We start from the raw sequence: 13,746 nt of genomic DNA, 5'->3' as shown, positions 1-13,746 counted from the left end.
ATTTATCCAAATTAAACTCCATCTGCCATTCATCAGCCCACTGGCCCACACACTTCCAATTTCTAACAAGTGTTTGTGCATAGTTATCACCACAGTCCTAGCCAGAGGCACTGAGGCCACCTATAGCTCTCGTGTTGCCTGGCTAATTCAACACCATTGTGCTTCAATATATGTCATGATGTGTAATAATTTACCTGCAATTCGACGCCTGCGGCAAATGGCACCTGTGTTTTTGCACACAGATAGTACACATTCATACTTGTCCATATAGGATGGCTTCTTCGCCATGACTTGGTTCCAATCCTTTTCCCAGAAATGGGGGGGGGGGGGGGGGGGGGGGGGGGGGGAGGAAATGCGCATAAGAAATCAGATTATGTGGGCAGCACGGTGGCGCAGTGGGTTAGCCCTGCTGCCTCACGGCGCCAAGGTCCCAGGTTCAATCCCGGCTCTGGGTCACTGTCTGTGTGGAGTTTCCACCTTCTCCCTGTGTTTGTGTGGGTTTCACCCCCACAACCCAAAGATGAGCAGGGTAGGTGGATTGGCCACACTAAATTGCCCCTTAATTGGAAAAAATGAATTGGGTACTCTAATTTTTTTTTAAACGAAATCAGATTATGGATATGTAGAAATGTAATCATTGTGAGAAAAAGTTGAATAGTTTTACCCCCATAAATCTGATGGCAGAATACGTATCCATAATTTACTGCATTATTTTTTTTACATTTGCAGTCTATTAGCCCTAAGACGTGGATGGTATTAGAGGGAGACCGATGGTCGTTTGCCATTATCTCTTCAATGCATTCAAACTGAACAATGAGCGAACAAAGATAAAAGGGAAACAAATGAATGTGAATATATTGTACTGTATAAATGCAAGTTGATGCTGTGTGACAAGACACTGATCGATAACGTGTGTAAAATGCATTCTGTAGAAATCCCCCCAATGGTATCCTAAACCCGCCGAGACACGATCACAGGAACGGTCAGTACTATTTAACAATCGTTAAAGCGCGCAAACTATGAAAAAGAAAAAAATTAAATCCAAATGTTCTTTTCTCTATCTTGCAGTTGATCATAATTCAGGAAGGGCGATTATTCATTCGATCCTGATAACTGATATAAAAGCAAAATACTGCGGATGCTAATTATCCAGCATGTCCTGTTATTGCAGATTCCCAGCATTTTGCTTTTGTGTTCGTCATCTTGGTAACTAGTTTATTTTGTTAACCGTCTTGCGTTCAAAGATCAGCTCCTTCGGCCTTTGTCTCAAATCCCGATAATTTACCATTTTTAAATCGGACACTAAATAATTATTACCAATGACCATTACCTGCGCACAGCTCCAACTTCTAGTTTCTGTGGTAGCGAGAAACTCCTAATACACACACTATTCACGCGCATTAAAAATTGTGGCAATGCTGTTCACTGGGGGAAAAAAAGGTAACATTTTATTTTTCTGTTCGTGTTCATTCCTTAGAATAATGAAACTGAATGACTTCTGCTGCTTTCAATTTCAAAGCATTCGGAGACACGTCGATTTACCCCTCAAGTGCATCCATTGAAATCCAAGATAGAAACGTTGCAGCTACTGTAACTCGGCTTTGGTTCATTCACACTCAGAAAAGCAGGCAGCTATTTGCTTGAAAATAGGAAAAGTAAAGGGTGCAGGGAATGAGCAGGATTAGACTAGTTGACTTATCGGGGTAGTACAATGAATGAAGCCAAGAACCTGTGTGCCCTAACGTTTTATGATGCGATTATGCAAATTGACCCTAATCGAAGCAGTTAAAGTAGAAAAGACCAGTTTATCATTACTAGGATTTCCGCGTTTTCTTCAATAATTCGAGGAAGCCACAGAACTGTAATTAAACTGCAATCTTTTAAGAATTAAACACTCCGCTCTACCTCATCTCCCTGGACTCTTGTCTAAATTGATTGCTCAAGTTTGATAAGCAGAAATTTCCTCCAGTTAAAAATAGCTCTCAACTCACCCCTCCTCCTGGCAGCTGGAGGAGACTGAAACCAATCTATTCATATCAGATGAGCTTTAATACGTGCCCTCATTAAGACCACCCATTTCTACATCTGTAACATCTGCTGCTGTAATAGCCGGGTACGCTGTGTTACTTCAGCGCTGCCGACTAGCCTCCCACATTCTGCTTGCTCCAGGACGCTGCTGCCTGTGTCCTTACCTGCACCAAGCGCTGTTCATATCATCCCTGCGCTGGTGAATCTGCGTCTCGTTAACTGGGCACATCCGCTGGAAATCAGCCCAATTTCTCATCTGGCTCAGTGGTCACTTAGGGCAAAAATTCCCCAAGAGAATAATGTTCAAGTACAGGATGCTTCTTCAACTCCACCCCACTATCCGATAAATTATAGTAGCTCCATCATTGAACCTCGAGTGGGTAGCACAGGTGGATAGCACGGTGGCTTCACAGCACCAGGGTCCCAGGTTCGATTCCCCGCTGGGTCACTGTGTGGAGTCGGGTCGCTGTCTGTGCAGAGTCTACACGTTCTCTCCCAGTGTCTGCGTGGGTTTCCTCCGGGTGTTCCGGTTTCCTCCCACAGTCCAAAGACGTGCAGGTTAGGTGGATTGGCCATGGTAAATTGCCCCTTAGTGTCCAAAAAGGTTAGGAGGGGTTATGGGTTACAGGAATAGGGTGGAAGTGAGGGCTGAAGTGGGTCGGTGCAGACTCGATGGGCCGAATGGCCTCCTTCTGCACTGTATGTGCTATGTTCAACTTCGTCACGTTCGAGAGAAAATGCAATTTTACGAATTAAACAGGCACCGGTTGACAAAGAAATAAATTTATTGGAGAATACGGGCCAATTTTCTATCCAGAATATATAACTAAACAAATCGGAATGCTCTACAATTTCCCCTATTGTGAAAACAGCTACATTACTTTACCTAAATTCCCACAAGTGTCCACGTGCAGTTTTCCCCCCCAACAGTGCAATGCTTTTGAACTGGTGCAAAACAAACGTTAGAAAAATAAGTGCATAAGAAAAAAATAATAATAATGTAATCGTGCAGAAACAAAAAACTCTGGAATGAAGTCGCACACCCACTTTCATAGACAGAGCTGGATGCACAAAATGTTAACTAAACATTCCGTGCAGGCTAGAATTTAAATAGGCTTGGCCGTAAGCCTAAGAAATATTCTTCAAAAACGAATTAGTTAAAACATTAAAATAATCTGCTAACAGGGTCGGTGGGAAATCAGCAGTTTAGTTAAAATGAATGGGGCGAGTAGCAAGTTATTGAAGTCTTTGTGTCGATTTTTAAAAGCATCTAATTTTCGAGGAGTTCATGGGTCTCACCAATTCTGGGCCCGATGTTTACGCTTATTGTTGAAGGGTCTGTTCCTCTCTCGCCGAGAGCAGTAATGTTTGGTGACGATTTGTTTACATTGCTCACATTTGACAGTACAGCACCAGTGGAACTTGCAATTACAACTGCTGATGGTCTCGCTATCTCTTTCCTCTGGCCTGAGTCCACACTCCCCGCACAGCCGCCTGCAGCTCCTCCGCTCCCACTGGGAGAGGTTCTTGCCACTTTGGAGACATTCCCTCCCTTCGGTCCCTTGCAATCCCAGTGTGGCGTTCCGGACGCAGTAATCGGGCGAGTCTTCCAGGTAGACCAGCTCTGTCCGCGGCACTGCCCGGAACGCATCCGCGATCGCTGCCCGGTTATCCGCGCTGTTCCCTCCTCTCATACGCCGCTTCTCCAAATCGATCTTCGCAGCTTGCTCGTGTTTCACCTTCAGGAAGTTCCCAATCTCTCGAAAATCAGCCAACTGGAGCCAGCAGGTCTGGATACTGCAGCTCCCCGACACGCCGTGACACTTACAGCTTCGCTTCATGGTCTCTCTCACAGCCTAGAGGAATCAACATCAAGCAATTTACACAAAACGCCATGGCTGGTCAAAACTACATCAATATACAAACACTTCCAGTCATTTGCTTGCATCACTGTTACATCTTTAATAGTAATCATCCCTATTGTCATAAGTAGACGTATAACACTGCAATGAAGTCACAGTGAAAAGCCCCTAGTCGCCACATTCCGTCGCCTGTTCGGGTACACAGGGAGAATTCAGAATGTCCAATTCACCTAACAGCACGTCTTTCGAGACTTGTGCGAGGAAACCGGAGCACCCGGAAGAAACGTCGACACAGGGAGAACTTGCAGACTCCGCATAGACAGTAACCCAAGCCAGGAAATCGACCTGGGACCCTAGAGTTGTGAAGCAACAGTGCTACCCCGTGCGCTACAGTTCTGCCCACATTCTACCTCCTGTGCTGACCACATTTAACGGGGGAACTACGGACAAGAATGTTGTCAGTGATTTAGAGTACTCTGAATTATGTACAAATTGTTACAAGGCTTTTTGTATTTCACAAATATTCTAGTTTTGCACCTCCAGTAATTTATTGAATTGAGTTACAGGTCCTTGCTGAAGTGAGAGTTCTCCTCCCCCCCCCCCCCCCCCCCTCAAAAAAAGTCATTTGTTGGATAAATAACATCCATTGTGCCCCTGACTTTATTCCAATCAACACAAATATTTTGTCCAACTGTTTGCCGCAGAGAATTGGAGGTTCCAGGCCTGGTCATGGGGGCAGCAAGTCACCAGAGGTGGAGAAACAGAATGGCCAAAACAACCCAATTCCCTATCCACAGATCCCGGTTGGAAAGTACATATGGAGATAATATATAGACAGGACACACCAGAATGGTTACAACTCAAGAAGCAGACCACTCGGCCCGTCGTTTCCTTGCCGGCTGTCTAGAAGCAACTCCTTGTTCTAGTGGTCCCGATTTTTCCTGCACATGTTTACTGCAGATATATATGCAATTTTTGCTTCAATCCGCTTTCTGCACAGAGTCAGATAGTAGATTCCAGATCCTACCCACTGACTGCCCTTAGTTTCGGTTGGCGGGACGATCGAGAAAGGATTTCTCCCCATACAGTCCAAACTGATTACCACCTTCAAAAATTGGTGTACTTCCCCGCCCCCCCGCCCATACACACAACACAATTTTTGCTTAATCCGAAGCACCAGACCATCAACATCCAGAATGTATTGCAGCACAAGGCAGTCCAGAGGGGAAAAAAAAGTAACCTTACTGTGATTGAGGAAACGGGTGTACCTCTGGCCATGTGGCAGGCAGAAAGCGAGATTTGTCAGCGTTATTCCCAGGAAGTATAATAAGCAATGAGTGAAATCGTTTTGACACTAGGGGCAAAACTCAAAACTCCGCCGAGAACTGGATTTGGTCCAGTCTTCAATGAAGTTTAATTGCCCATACTTTTAACTATTGCTTAATGGGTGCATGTAACACTCCACAGCCAGCGTTTCCCAGATGTTATAATGGAAGGAATCCGGGAACATACCGAAACGATTGATGTACTAGATACATTTTGTCCATCAAACCGACAATAAAGGAGAGCGACTTTTTCCTTGGGTGGATGTAGCATGGTGGAAGATATAGGAGTGATGTCAGAGGTAGGTTCTTTACTGGTTGGGGCGTGGAACACTCCCAGCTATGGTAGTGGAGTCGGACACTTTAGGAACTTTCAAGCGGTTATTGGATAGGCATATGGAGTGCACTAGAACGATTGGGAGTAGGTTGATTTGATCTTAAGTTTCAGACTAGTTCGGCACAACATCGTGGGCCGAAGGGCCTCTACTATGCTGTACAGTTCTATGTTCAGTAATCAGGTATTGGATCTAGCAACCGCAAATAGTTTAAATGCAACATTATATACTTACTCTTCTTCCTGCTTCGTTATTGTGGAGGTTCATGGCAGCTCTGGAATCCTGCCCGGTCTCCAAAGCATCGACAAACTGTTTAGAAATCCGTTCTCCAAATTCAACGTTATCGCTGCATCCTCCCCAAACCCAGCCTCGGCCACCTGCATACAGATGTTCAGACGTCAGCGCAAGAAATGGACTTCGCGTGTCGAAAGCGAATCGAAAATAATTGCAACCAGGGAAGGAACGGAAAACCTACCGGCCTCACCACTTCTCGACTCGTCGCATCCGCAGTTGTCGAAATCGCCCATACTGCAGTTTCTCGTTAGTGTGTACATGACACCTGCAGAACTTATAGCATGCACAAAGGACGTTTCTCTGGTGGCTAATAAGAGTACAAAAATTAAAAATAATAACCCGAGTAAAATGCTAGCTGGAAACTATCGAGAAGAGAGCTGGGCGCGTTCTTACCGCTCCGAAGACCATTGTGCGTTGAGAGTTGCAATGCGCTCTCTGGACAATTCCAGCGGTCCCAGGTGAACTGGTGTTTACATTCGTCAATCCCGGATTCAGCTCCAGCGGCAACACTGCTGGAATAGGTCAGGAACGCCTACCCAACAACAAAAAACAATGTAACCACAATCCGCTCGTCAAATACTTCACAACAGCACCTGTATAATTCTTGCAAAGCGAGGCGAAGTCAGATCTTTAACGTTATTCCTGAAGTTTTAACACCAAAATGTGGTTCTCGTTCCTTTCTAAAATTTTAATATTCTCAGATCTTTCAACAATTGAAAATATAGATTAACTTGTGTACCTTTGGTCCTGTCATCAAAAAGTTGTTTACGGACCTGTAACAGGAAAGGTAGCAAGTAGTTTAGAATGGGAATCCCCATTTTGCAGTTACACGTTGGAATAAAAATGCTCAATGTTTGATGGGGCCAGCTTACCAGAACGCTGCTGGAGTAATGCTGTTATAGACCAGCGCAAAGCAGGCAGCAACTTGGGCGAGATTCATCGCACCGATTGTCCTCATTCCCTGAAATAGCCAAGTTGGAGGGGGTGAGAAAGTTGTTTCGTTATTTATATAGGCCGCACAGCGGTCACCAAAATACTTTTGTTGTAAATTAACCAGTTCGGAGCCGGGCAAAGTATAAACAAGACACAGCAACCAATCGTAGACTAGAAAGGCCGAATGAATTTCAAAGGGATTGTTGACGCTTGTCGCCAATAGTCATTTATTAAATACTTCCATAATTAGATTAATTTATGCGTACTCCATACAATATTGAGCATTTGCTCATCGAGGTTTATTATTTATCCATCCCTAAAAATGCTAATAATTCTATGCACTAAAATCTAAACTTTAAATATCAAAGTTTATTGTATACGATCTTGTTGCAATAATTTGCAGTTCATTACTTTCTCCCAGTTATCTTCACGAGAAATACTGTTAATTGGCAATAATCTAGCATTGTATGGACGGCTTATTTTAACTTGTTTCTGGTGAGTGATTAGAGTTTGGAGTTGTGAATTGCGGCTTTTCTTAGTTTCGATTGCATGTCAGAAGCATTGTCTTACCCACCAGGGTCTGGCTATCGAGACAGTATATTTTCAGACTGTACAAGGAGACACAAATACTCGAATGGTTTGTTCACACGATTAGTTTCATTAGTTATTGTTGCCCATTTTAAAATGATAAATGGTATTTAAAATTGGATCGCAGAACTTCAGCATAACTAACCCCTCGCGTTAGTCTTGCGCCCAATATATATTAAAGCCAAATTCCATTGTATGTTCAAGTGGATGTTAACAATCTCATGGCACTATTATTAAAATATATCTTCGATCCACGTCCTCAAATCCAACACCAAAAGCACAATCATTGCTCATTAATTTCAACTCGCGTAGAGTTTTAATAATAAGTTGCAAAAATGTCTGGTCATGTGTCAACGTTGGGTCACTGTGCCTCCGTAGTCAATTATCTGGGCAGGATTTGGAATTTCCCGCTCCGATAAAAGGTGCTACATAACTGGTTGCTCCAAGGCGATTTAAAGCGAGACCATGTTTCAGCATGGTTGTAGTCGGCCTTTTTCAATCGAACCGGCGGCAACGCCATAATGCTTATCTACGGTCATCAAATCAAGTGTGAGCAAAATTCTGGCAGGGTGAGACTATTCCAGGAAGCAGTCTCTCACGCTGGGATTTCACGCTGGATTTCACGCTGGCTACAGGACTGCATTTTAAAATTTAACCATAAGTTTCCAGTAAAAGTCCCCAGTATTTGCAAGTCTTCAATAAAATTAGAATCCGGAATGCAATGCACAAAACGGCCAATCTTTGAGGAATTGGAGGAGTACTACCCATGGTACAAGTGCAAATTGAATTGCAATTCACGTTACCATCTCCCGACCTGGTGGTCGTTGGTCTTTTAAATTGGATTATTAACAAGATGTAACCATAGTCATTCAGAGTGGAGATTGCCATTTGTGCTTTCTAGGTGATGTGAATGACAGTTAGATGGGTATTAGGGATGACAGTTAGATGGGTATTAGGGATAACAGTGATAGGCAGCCTCAGGCTCGTCTGGCAACTTATCAATGGGATCCCCATTCGCTCAGTAGGGAGACATATCCAAATATTTCCTAATTAACCTGGTCAACTCCGTGTAAGAGAAGCGCGCTAGCTTGTGATAAACATCCCTTTCCTAGGTTTTCGAATTTTAAAAATCATGATTTTAACAAATCAGACGCTGTCAACTCCAGGAAATCAGCAGCAATGGACAATATAAATAGGGTCAAGTCGATTTTTTTTTTGCTGTAAATTGTAGACTTCAGGGCACAAAGACCCTGGTCTTAAGTGAACGATAATGGAAAGCTTTGATATGCTCATTGAACAATGATTCTTCAGGAGGCGCAACGAAGGCTATTCTTTTGGGAAACGATTATATGCGCAAGTGGCTGTTTAAAAGTTACCAGTAATATATTTTATGAAAATGTATATGGGAGTTAAGGAAACATTGTATTTCAATTATTAGAACAAAATCCAATCGCGGCACTTCAGCTTTTACATTAATGTCGTTTAAAAAGTTTAAATTTGTTAAAGTATTTACAGTAAACGTTGCGCCTCATAACATTTGTATTTATAAATTGCCTTCCACGACAACCAAACACGATTTTGACACTTAGTGACTGTTCTAATGTAGGGAGGACCACAACCAGATTGTTCAGGGGAAGCGCCCACATTCAGCAATAATGTGTGGAGGTATCAATCAGGTCACTCATGATCATATTGAATTGTGGAGCAGGCTCTACTCCTGCCCCCAATGTACCATACCCATGGGCACCGAGATGAAAGCCCCGGTACTTCAAAATAGGCCCGCAAGACCTTAGTCTCCGATTTAAAGGGTGCAGATTTCCCAATATTGCATTGGAGTGGTGACTTTGTAGGGATGCGGATGCTCGTTCTACAATGGGGACAGTCCACAACCCAACTTGCGTTAGCGCCTTCACTGGCACGCACCGTTCCACCTTTATACCTTCAGGAGGCTGGCTCTGAAACTCAACTGAATTAACCACGGCTGGCTCTGAAACTCAACTGAATTAACCACAGCCTCCTGGTTACATTACGGCCCATCCAGTCAATGCTTAAGCTCCTCCCATCTTTTTTGATCCGAAATATTGGATTAAGTGCCAAAGTTCCATTACTAGCATACTTTCAATTCGAACTATCACAACTCCCTAATTTTGGCTTTCCCCCACTCCCATCTCACCCAACCGGTTACTGAAGCTATACCGATATCCCGCCAGATTCAAATGATGTCCTCCTATAGGCCACTCTTGCCGCCTCATCCAGTCCCCGGCTTTCATACACCACGCTAACTCTCCAACGCCAATTTCAAAGTCCATTTCCTGTTCAACGCCCCTGTGACTTTCCACATCCCATTAACCTACACGCCCCAGTGTTTCGGCTTTCGGCAGTCTACTTTCACACCCATGAATGAAAAATGAAAAGAAAATCGCTTGTCACGAGTAGGCTTCAAATGAAGTTACTGTGAAAAGCCCCTAGTCACCACATTCCGGCGCCTGTTCGGGAGGCTGGTACGGGAATTGAACCGTGCTGACCTGCCTTGGTCTGCTTTCAACTCCAGCGATTTAGCCCTGTGCTGAACCAGCCCCATTGTCCTGCAAATCCTGTGTAGGGCAGCCTACCTTTCAGAACCTGGATTTCTTTACCTTGTTTATTTCAGTCTTCAAGAGAAGAACCATCAACTATCTCCCTCGCACTGTTGAGAATGCCTTCCCCAAGACGCCCCCAATCACCACCTGGTCTTTAACAAGTGGGTCTCATTAAGCTGGTTAGCAATGCTTGTTTATAATGTTGAAATGCCTGTTTACTGTTGTTCTGTACTTTGCCTGTTCTATACTCTGGTGTTCATACACTAAAATATTTCCATCACTGTTTGATGGCTGATTTTGTGATATCTTGATGATTGGATAGTTCTTGGCACGACTATAAAATAACGAGACTGTTACACTTTACCTCAACAGCCAGCCCAACCCACCCGAAAGGTAGGGACGATGTGATATATCGGAGAGGATATGATCTATTGGAATTCTCCGTTCTCACTAAGCAGCTGAACCTCATTCGGATGTTCGAATTGGGTATTTTAAAGGTAGTTAAGACCGGTCCTGGAATATTGTCACCCTGTGTCTTCTGGAGAATGATGCAAATTAGGGGACGTTGTAGCAAATCAAATAACACGTTTGTCGCGGATTCACAGCGTTTAGTTTGGAACAATAATTTGACTGTTTTGCAAGCACAAGAGCTTTGTGGCAAACTACCTCTATTCTAGTTCTTCCATTATGTTAACAGTAACTCCATTTTACTTACGCACATAGTATAAATTCTGCTCTCGATCACGAAAAAACTATATTGGATCAACATAACCGGCATCTAACTTAAGTGGAAAGGTGATTAAACAATTACAGTTTTATATGAGTTATTTAAATCCTTCTGGTCTAAGGTCCATATTTTTAAACTTGCATTCAATTGATCTCAAACGAATTGTCTATTTGTCATTTTCCGCGTTAAGGTACTTGGATAGTGAGGGTCAATAACAAGTCGGCAGGGAGCTTACTGTTTGAAGCTGAGAAACTTCACCGACAGCGCAGAACTTGAGAGCCTCGAATTGCACTTTTAAAAAAAATAAGTGTGAACTTTTGATCTAACCCTGTTAAAACAAACACTATACCCTGACGACGTTAACATGTTGTTCAAAGCAGTTGTTCAAAGCAGACCGTGACAAGAGACAAGCGGGGAATTCTAATCTTGTTTAAAACTGGCGGACGGAGACAGTCAAGCGGGTTCGATCCGCAGCGCCTGTTTTTGGCACAGTGGATAAATGGAAGGTCAGTAGGGTGTTCCTAGCTGGAGATTCGGGCTGGGATTTTCTTTTTCTTAAAAAAACGTTTTATTAAGGCATTTATGGTTTTATAATAACAAAAGACACAAGTACAGCTATAAACATGGTTCAACGCTTAACACACCCCTCCATCTCCCACTTCTCACCTAAGCTAGACCGACATATCTGCTGACGGTTCAATTTTCTCCCTGCCACCTCCAAACGAACCCTAATGATGAATCTCTCGGGGCAAACTTGATTTTCTCAAGCCTAAGAAACCAGCCATGTCACTAACACACACACCAGCTTTTGGGGGCTTAGAGTTCCTCCACGCTAGTAAGATCTGTCTCCGGGCTACCAAGGAGGCAAAGGCAAACCACCAGCCTCTCTCGCCCCCTGGACTCCCGGATCTTCCGACACTCCAAAAATCGCCACCTTGGACTCTGTGCCTCGGGCTGGGATTTTCATGAAGACTTGTTTTAATTAAAAAAAACGTTATGAACGTTTTAAATCCATTGTTTTGCAATCAAAAGCGGGTGAAAGGAAAGTCAAATTGTTACGTCGCATATATTGATCTATCCCCGTCTCGTTTTTAAAAAAAAACACAGATTCTATATTTAATTTTGTTTTCGGTAAATTGAGATACATCAATAAACTAACATCAACCTTGATATTTTTCACGTTAATCCAACTTTCACCAGTTCTACAAAAAGTGCAGAATTCTGTGCAATTCAAATTAATTGAATGTTTATCTTTGCTAGTCACGAGGGTAAATGTCTGCCTTATTGATACTTGTTCCAGCTACTTTCCAGTTTCTCTGCCTTTAGAGTACCCAATTCATTTTTTTTTTCAATTAAGGGATAATTTAATGTGGCCAATCCACCAATCCTGCACATCTTTGGGTTGTGGGGGCGAAACCCCCACAAACACGGGGAGAATGTGCAAACTCCACACGGACAGTGACCCAGAACAAAGAATCGAACCTGGGACCTCGGCACCGTGAGGCAGCAGTGCTAACTAATGCGCCACCATGCTGCCCTTGATAGATGGATTCTTGATATGCAATGGGGGTGAAAGGTTATCTGACAAGAATATGGGGTGGGATTCTGTGATCCTGAGGCTAAGTGTTGACGCTGTCGGAAACACCGTCGCATTTCTCGACGGTGTCAACACGGCCTTAGGATCAGCAATTCTGGCCCCTAAAGGGGGCCAGCACGGCACTGGAGCAGTTCACGCCGCTCCAACTGCTGACCCCGGTGTGAACTGGGCACCGTGGGATCTGCGCTCATGCATTGGCACCAGTGCCAATGCGCGCATGTACAGTGGCACCGGCACCAATGCGCGCGTGTGCAGTGGCACCGCCGCCAATGTGCGCACATGCAGTGGCACCGGTGTCAATGCGCGGATGCAGAAGAAACAAAGCCCCCAGCCAGAGAGGCCAGCCCACCGATCGGTGAGCCCTGATTGCGGGCCAGGCAACATCGGAGGCCCCTGCCCAGGCCATCCCCCGACTCTTCCACGCCGAGCTCCCACTGGCTGAGAGCAGGTGTGGATGGCGCCAGTGGTATTTGCCATTTTTACGACGGTCGCTCGGACCATCCCGGGCCGAGAATCGGCGGGGGTGGCTAGAGTACATAGAGTGGCCCCTGACCGGCGCGACGCCAACCATGCCGGTGCCGATTCTCTGCTCTGCGGAGAATCGTGAGCCAGTGGTGTGGCGCGATTCGCGCCGGTCGCGGGATTTTCCGGCCCGGCCCCAGGCTGAGAGAATCCCACCCATGGAGTTGAGGTTACAATTACTTCTGTTCAGTATGGTTTCTGCCAGGGTAACTCAACTCCTGACCTCATTACAGTCTAAGTTCAAACATGGACAAAAGAGCTGAACTCCAGAGTTGAGGTGAGAGCAACTGCCCTTGACATCAAGGCCCTTATTGGAGTCATACCCGGCACAAAGGTTGGGTGGTTGGAGGTCAATTATCTCTGTTCCAGTACAGCATTGCAGGAGTTCCTCAGGGTAGTGTCCTAGGCCCAACCATCATCAGCTGCTTCATCAATAACTTCCCTTCCATCATAAGGGCAGAAGTAGGATGTTTACAGTGCAATGTTCAGCATCATTCGTGACTCCACAGCTACTGAAGCAGTCCATATCCAAATGCAGCAAGACTTGGAGAATATCCAGGCTTGGGCTGATGAGTGGTAAATAAAGAGCCAAATAATGACCAACAAGAGAGAATGTAACGATCACCCCTTAACCTTCAATCACTGAGTGCCCCACTATCAACATCTGGGAGTTATCATTGATCAGAAACTAAACTGGATTGGCTACATAAATACTGTGACTACAGGAGAAGGTTAGAGGCTAGGAATCATGCAATGAGTAACTCACCTCCTGACTTCCCAAAGTCTGTTGACCATTTACAAGGCATAAGTCAGGAGTGTAACGGCATACTCTCCATTTGCCTGGATGAGTGCAGCTCCAACAATACTCAAGAAGCTCAACACCATCCAGGACAAAGCAGGCACGCTTATAGCTTATACCCTGGCATAGCTTATACAAACCCTTCCAAACCCACGACTAT

At 44.5% G+C, this 13,746-nt stretch overlaps 1 protein-coding gene across 1 annotated transcript; it reads right to left on the bottom strand.

Moving 5' to 3' along the window:
• Window positions 1–2,795: 2,795 nt before the first annotated feature.
• On the bottom strand, window positions 2,796–6,808 carry LOC140427473 (protein Wnt-8-like). Its single transcript, XM_072512995.1, has 6 exons — window positions 6,714–6,808; window positions 6,581–6,614; window positions 6,235–6,373; window positions 6,023–6,148; window positions 5,782–5,924; window positions 2,796–3,884 (listed from the first exon to the last, which is right to left on the bottom strand). Exons 1-6 carry the CDS (start codon window positions 6,797–6,799, stop codon window positions 3,324–3,326), a joined length of 1,089 nt encoding a protein of 362 aa, XP_072369096.1. The 5' UTR covers window positions 6,800–6,808; the 3' UTR covers window positions 2,796–3,323.
• Between the last annotated feature and the right edge of the window lie 6,938 nt (window positions 6,809–13,746).

The sequence above is a fragment of the Scyliorhinus torazame genome, chromosome 7 (genome assembly GCF_047496885.1).
Source record: "Scyliorhinus torazame isolate Kashiwa2021f chromosome 7, sScyTor2.1, whole genome shotgun sequence".
NCBI classification, from domain to species: Eukaryota; Metazoa; Chordata; class Chondrichthyes; order Carcharhiniformes; family Scyliorhinidae; genus Scyliorhinus; species Scyliorhinus torazame.
Note: the sequence above shows the minus strand (reverse complement) of the source record. Positions and strands in the feature narration are given on the sequence as shown.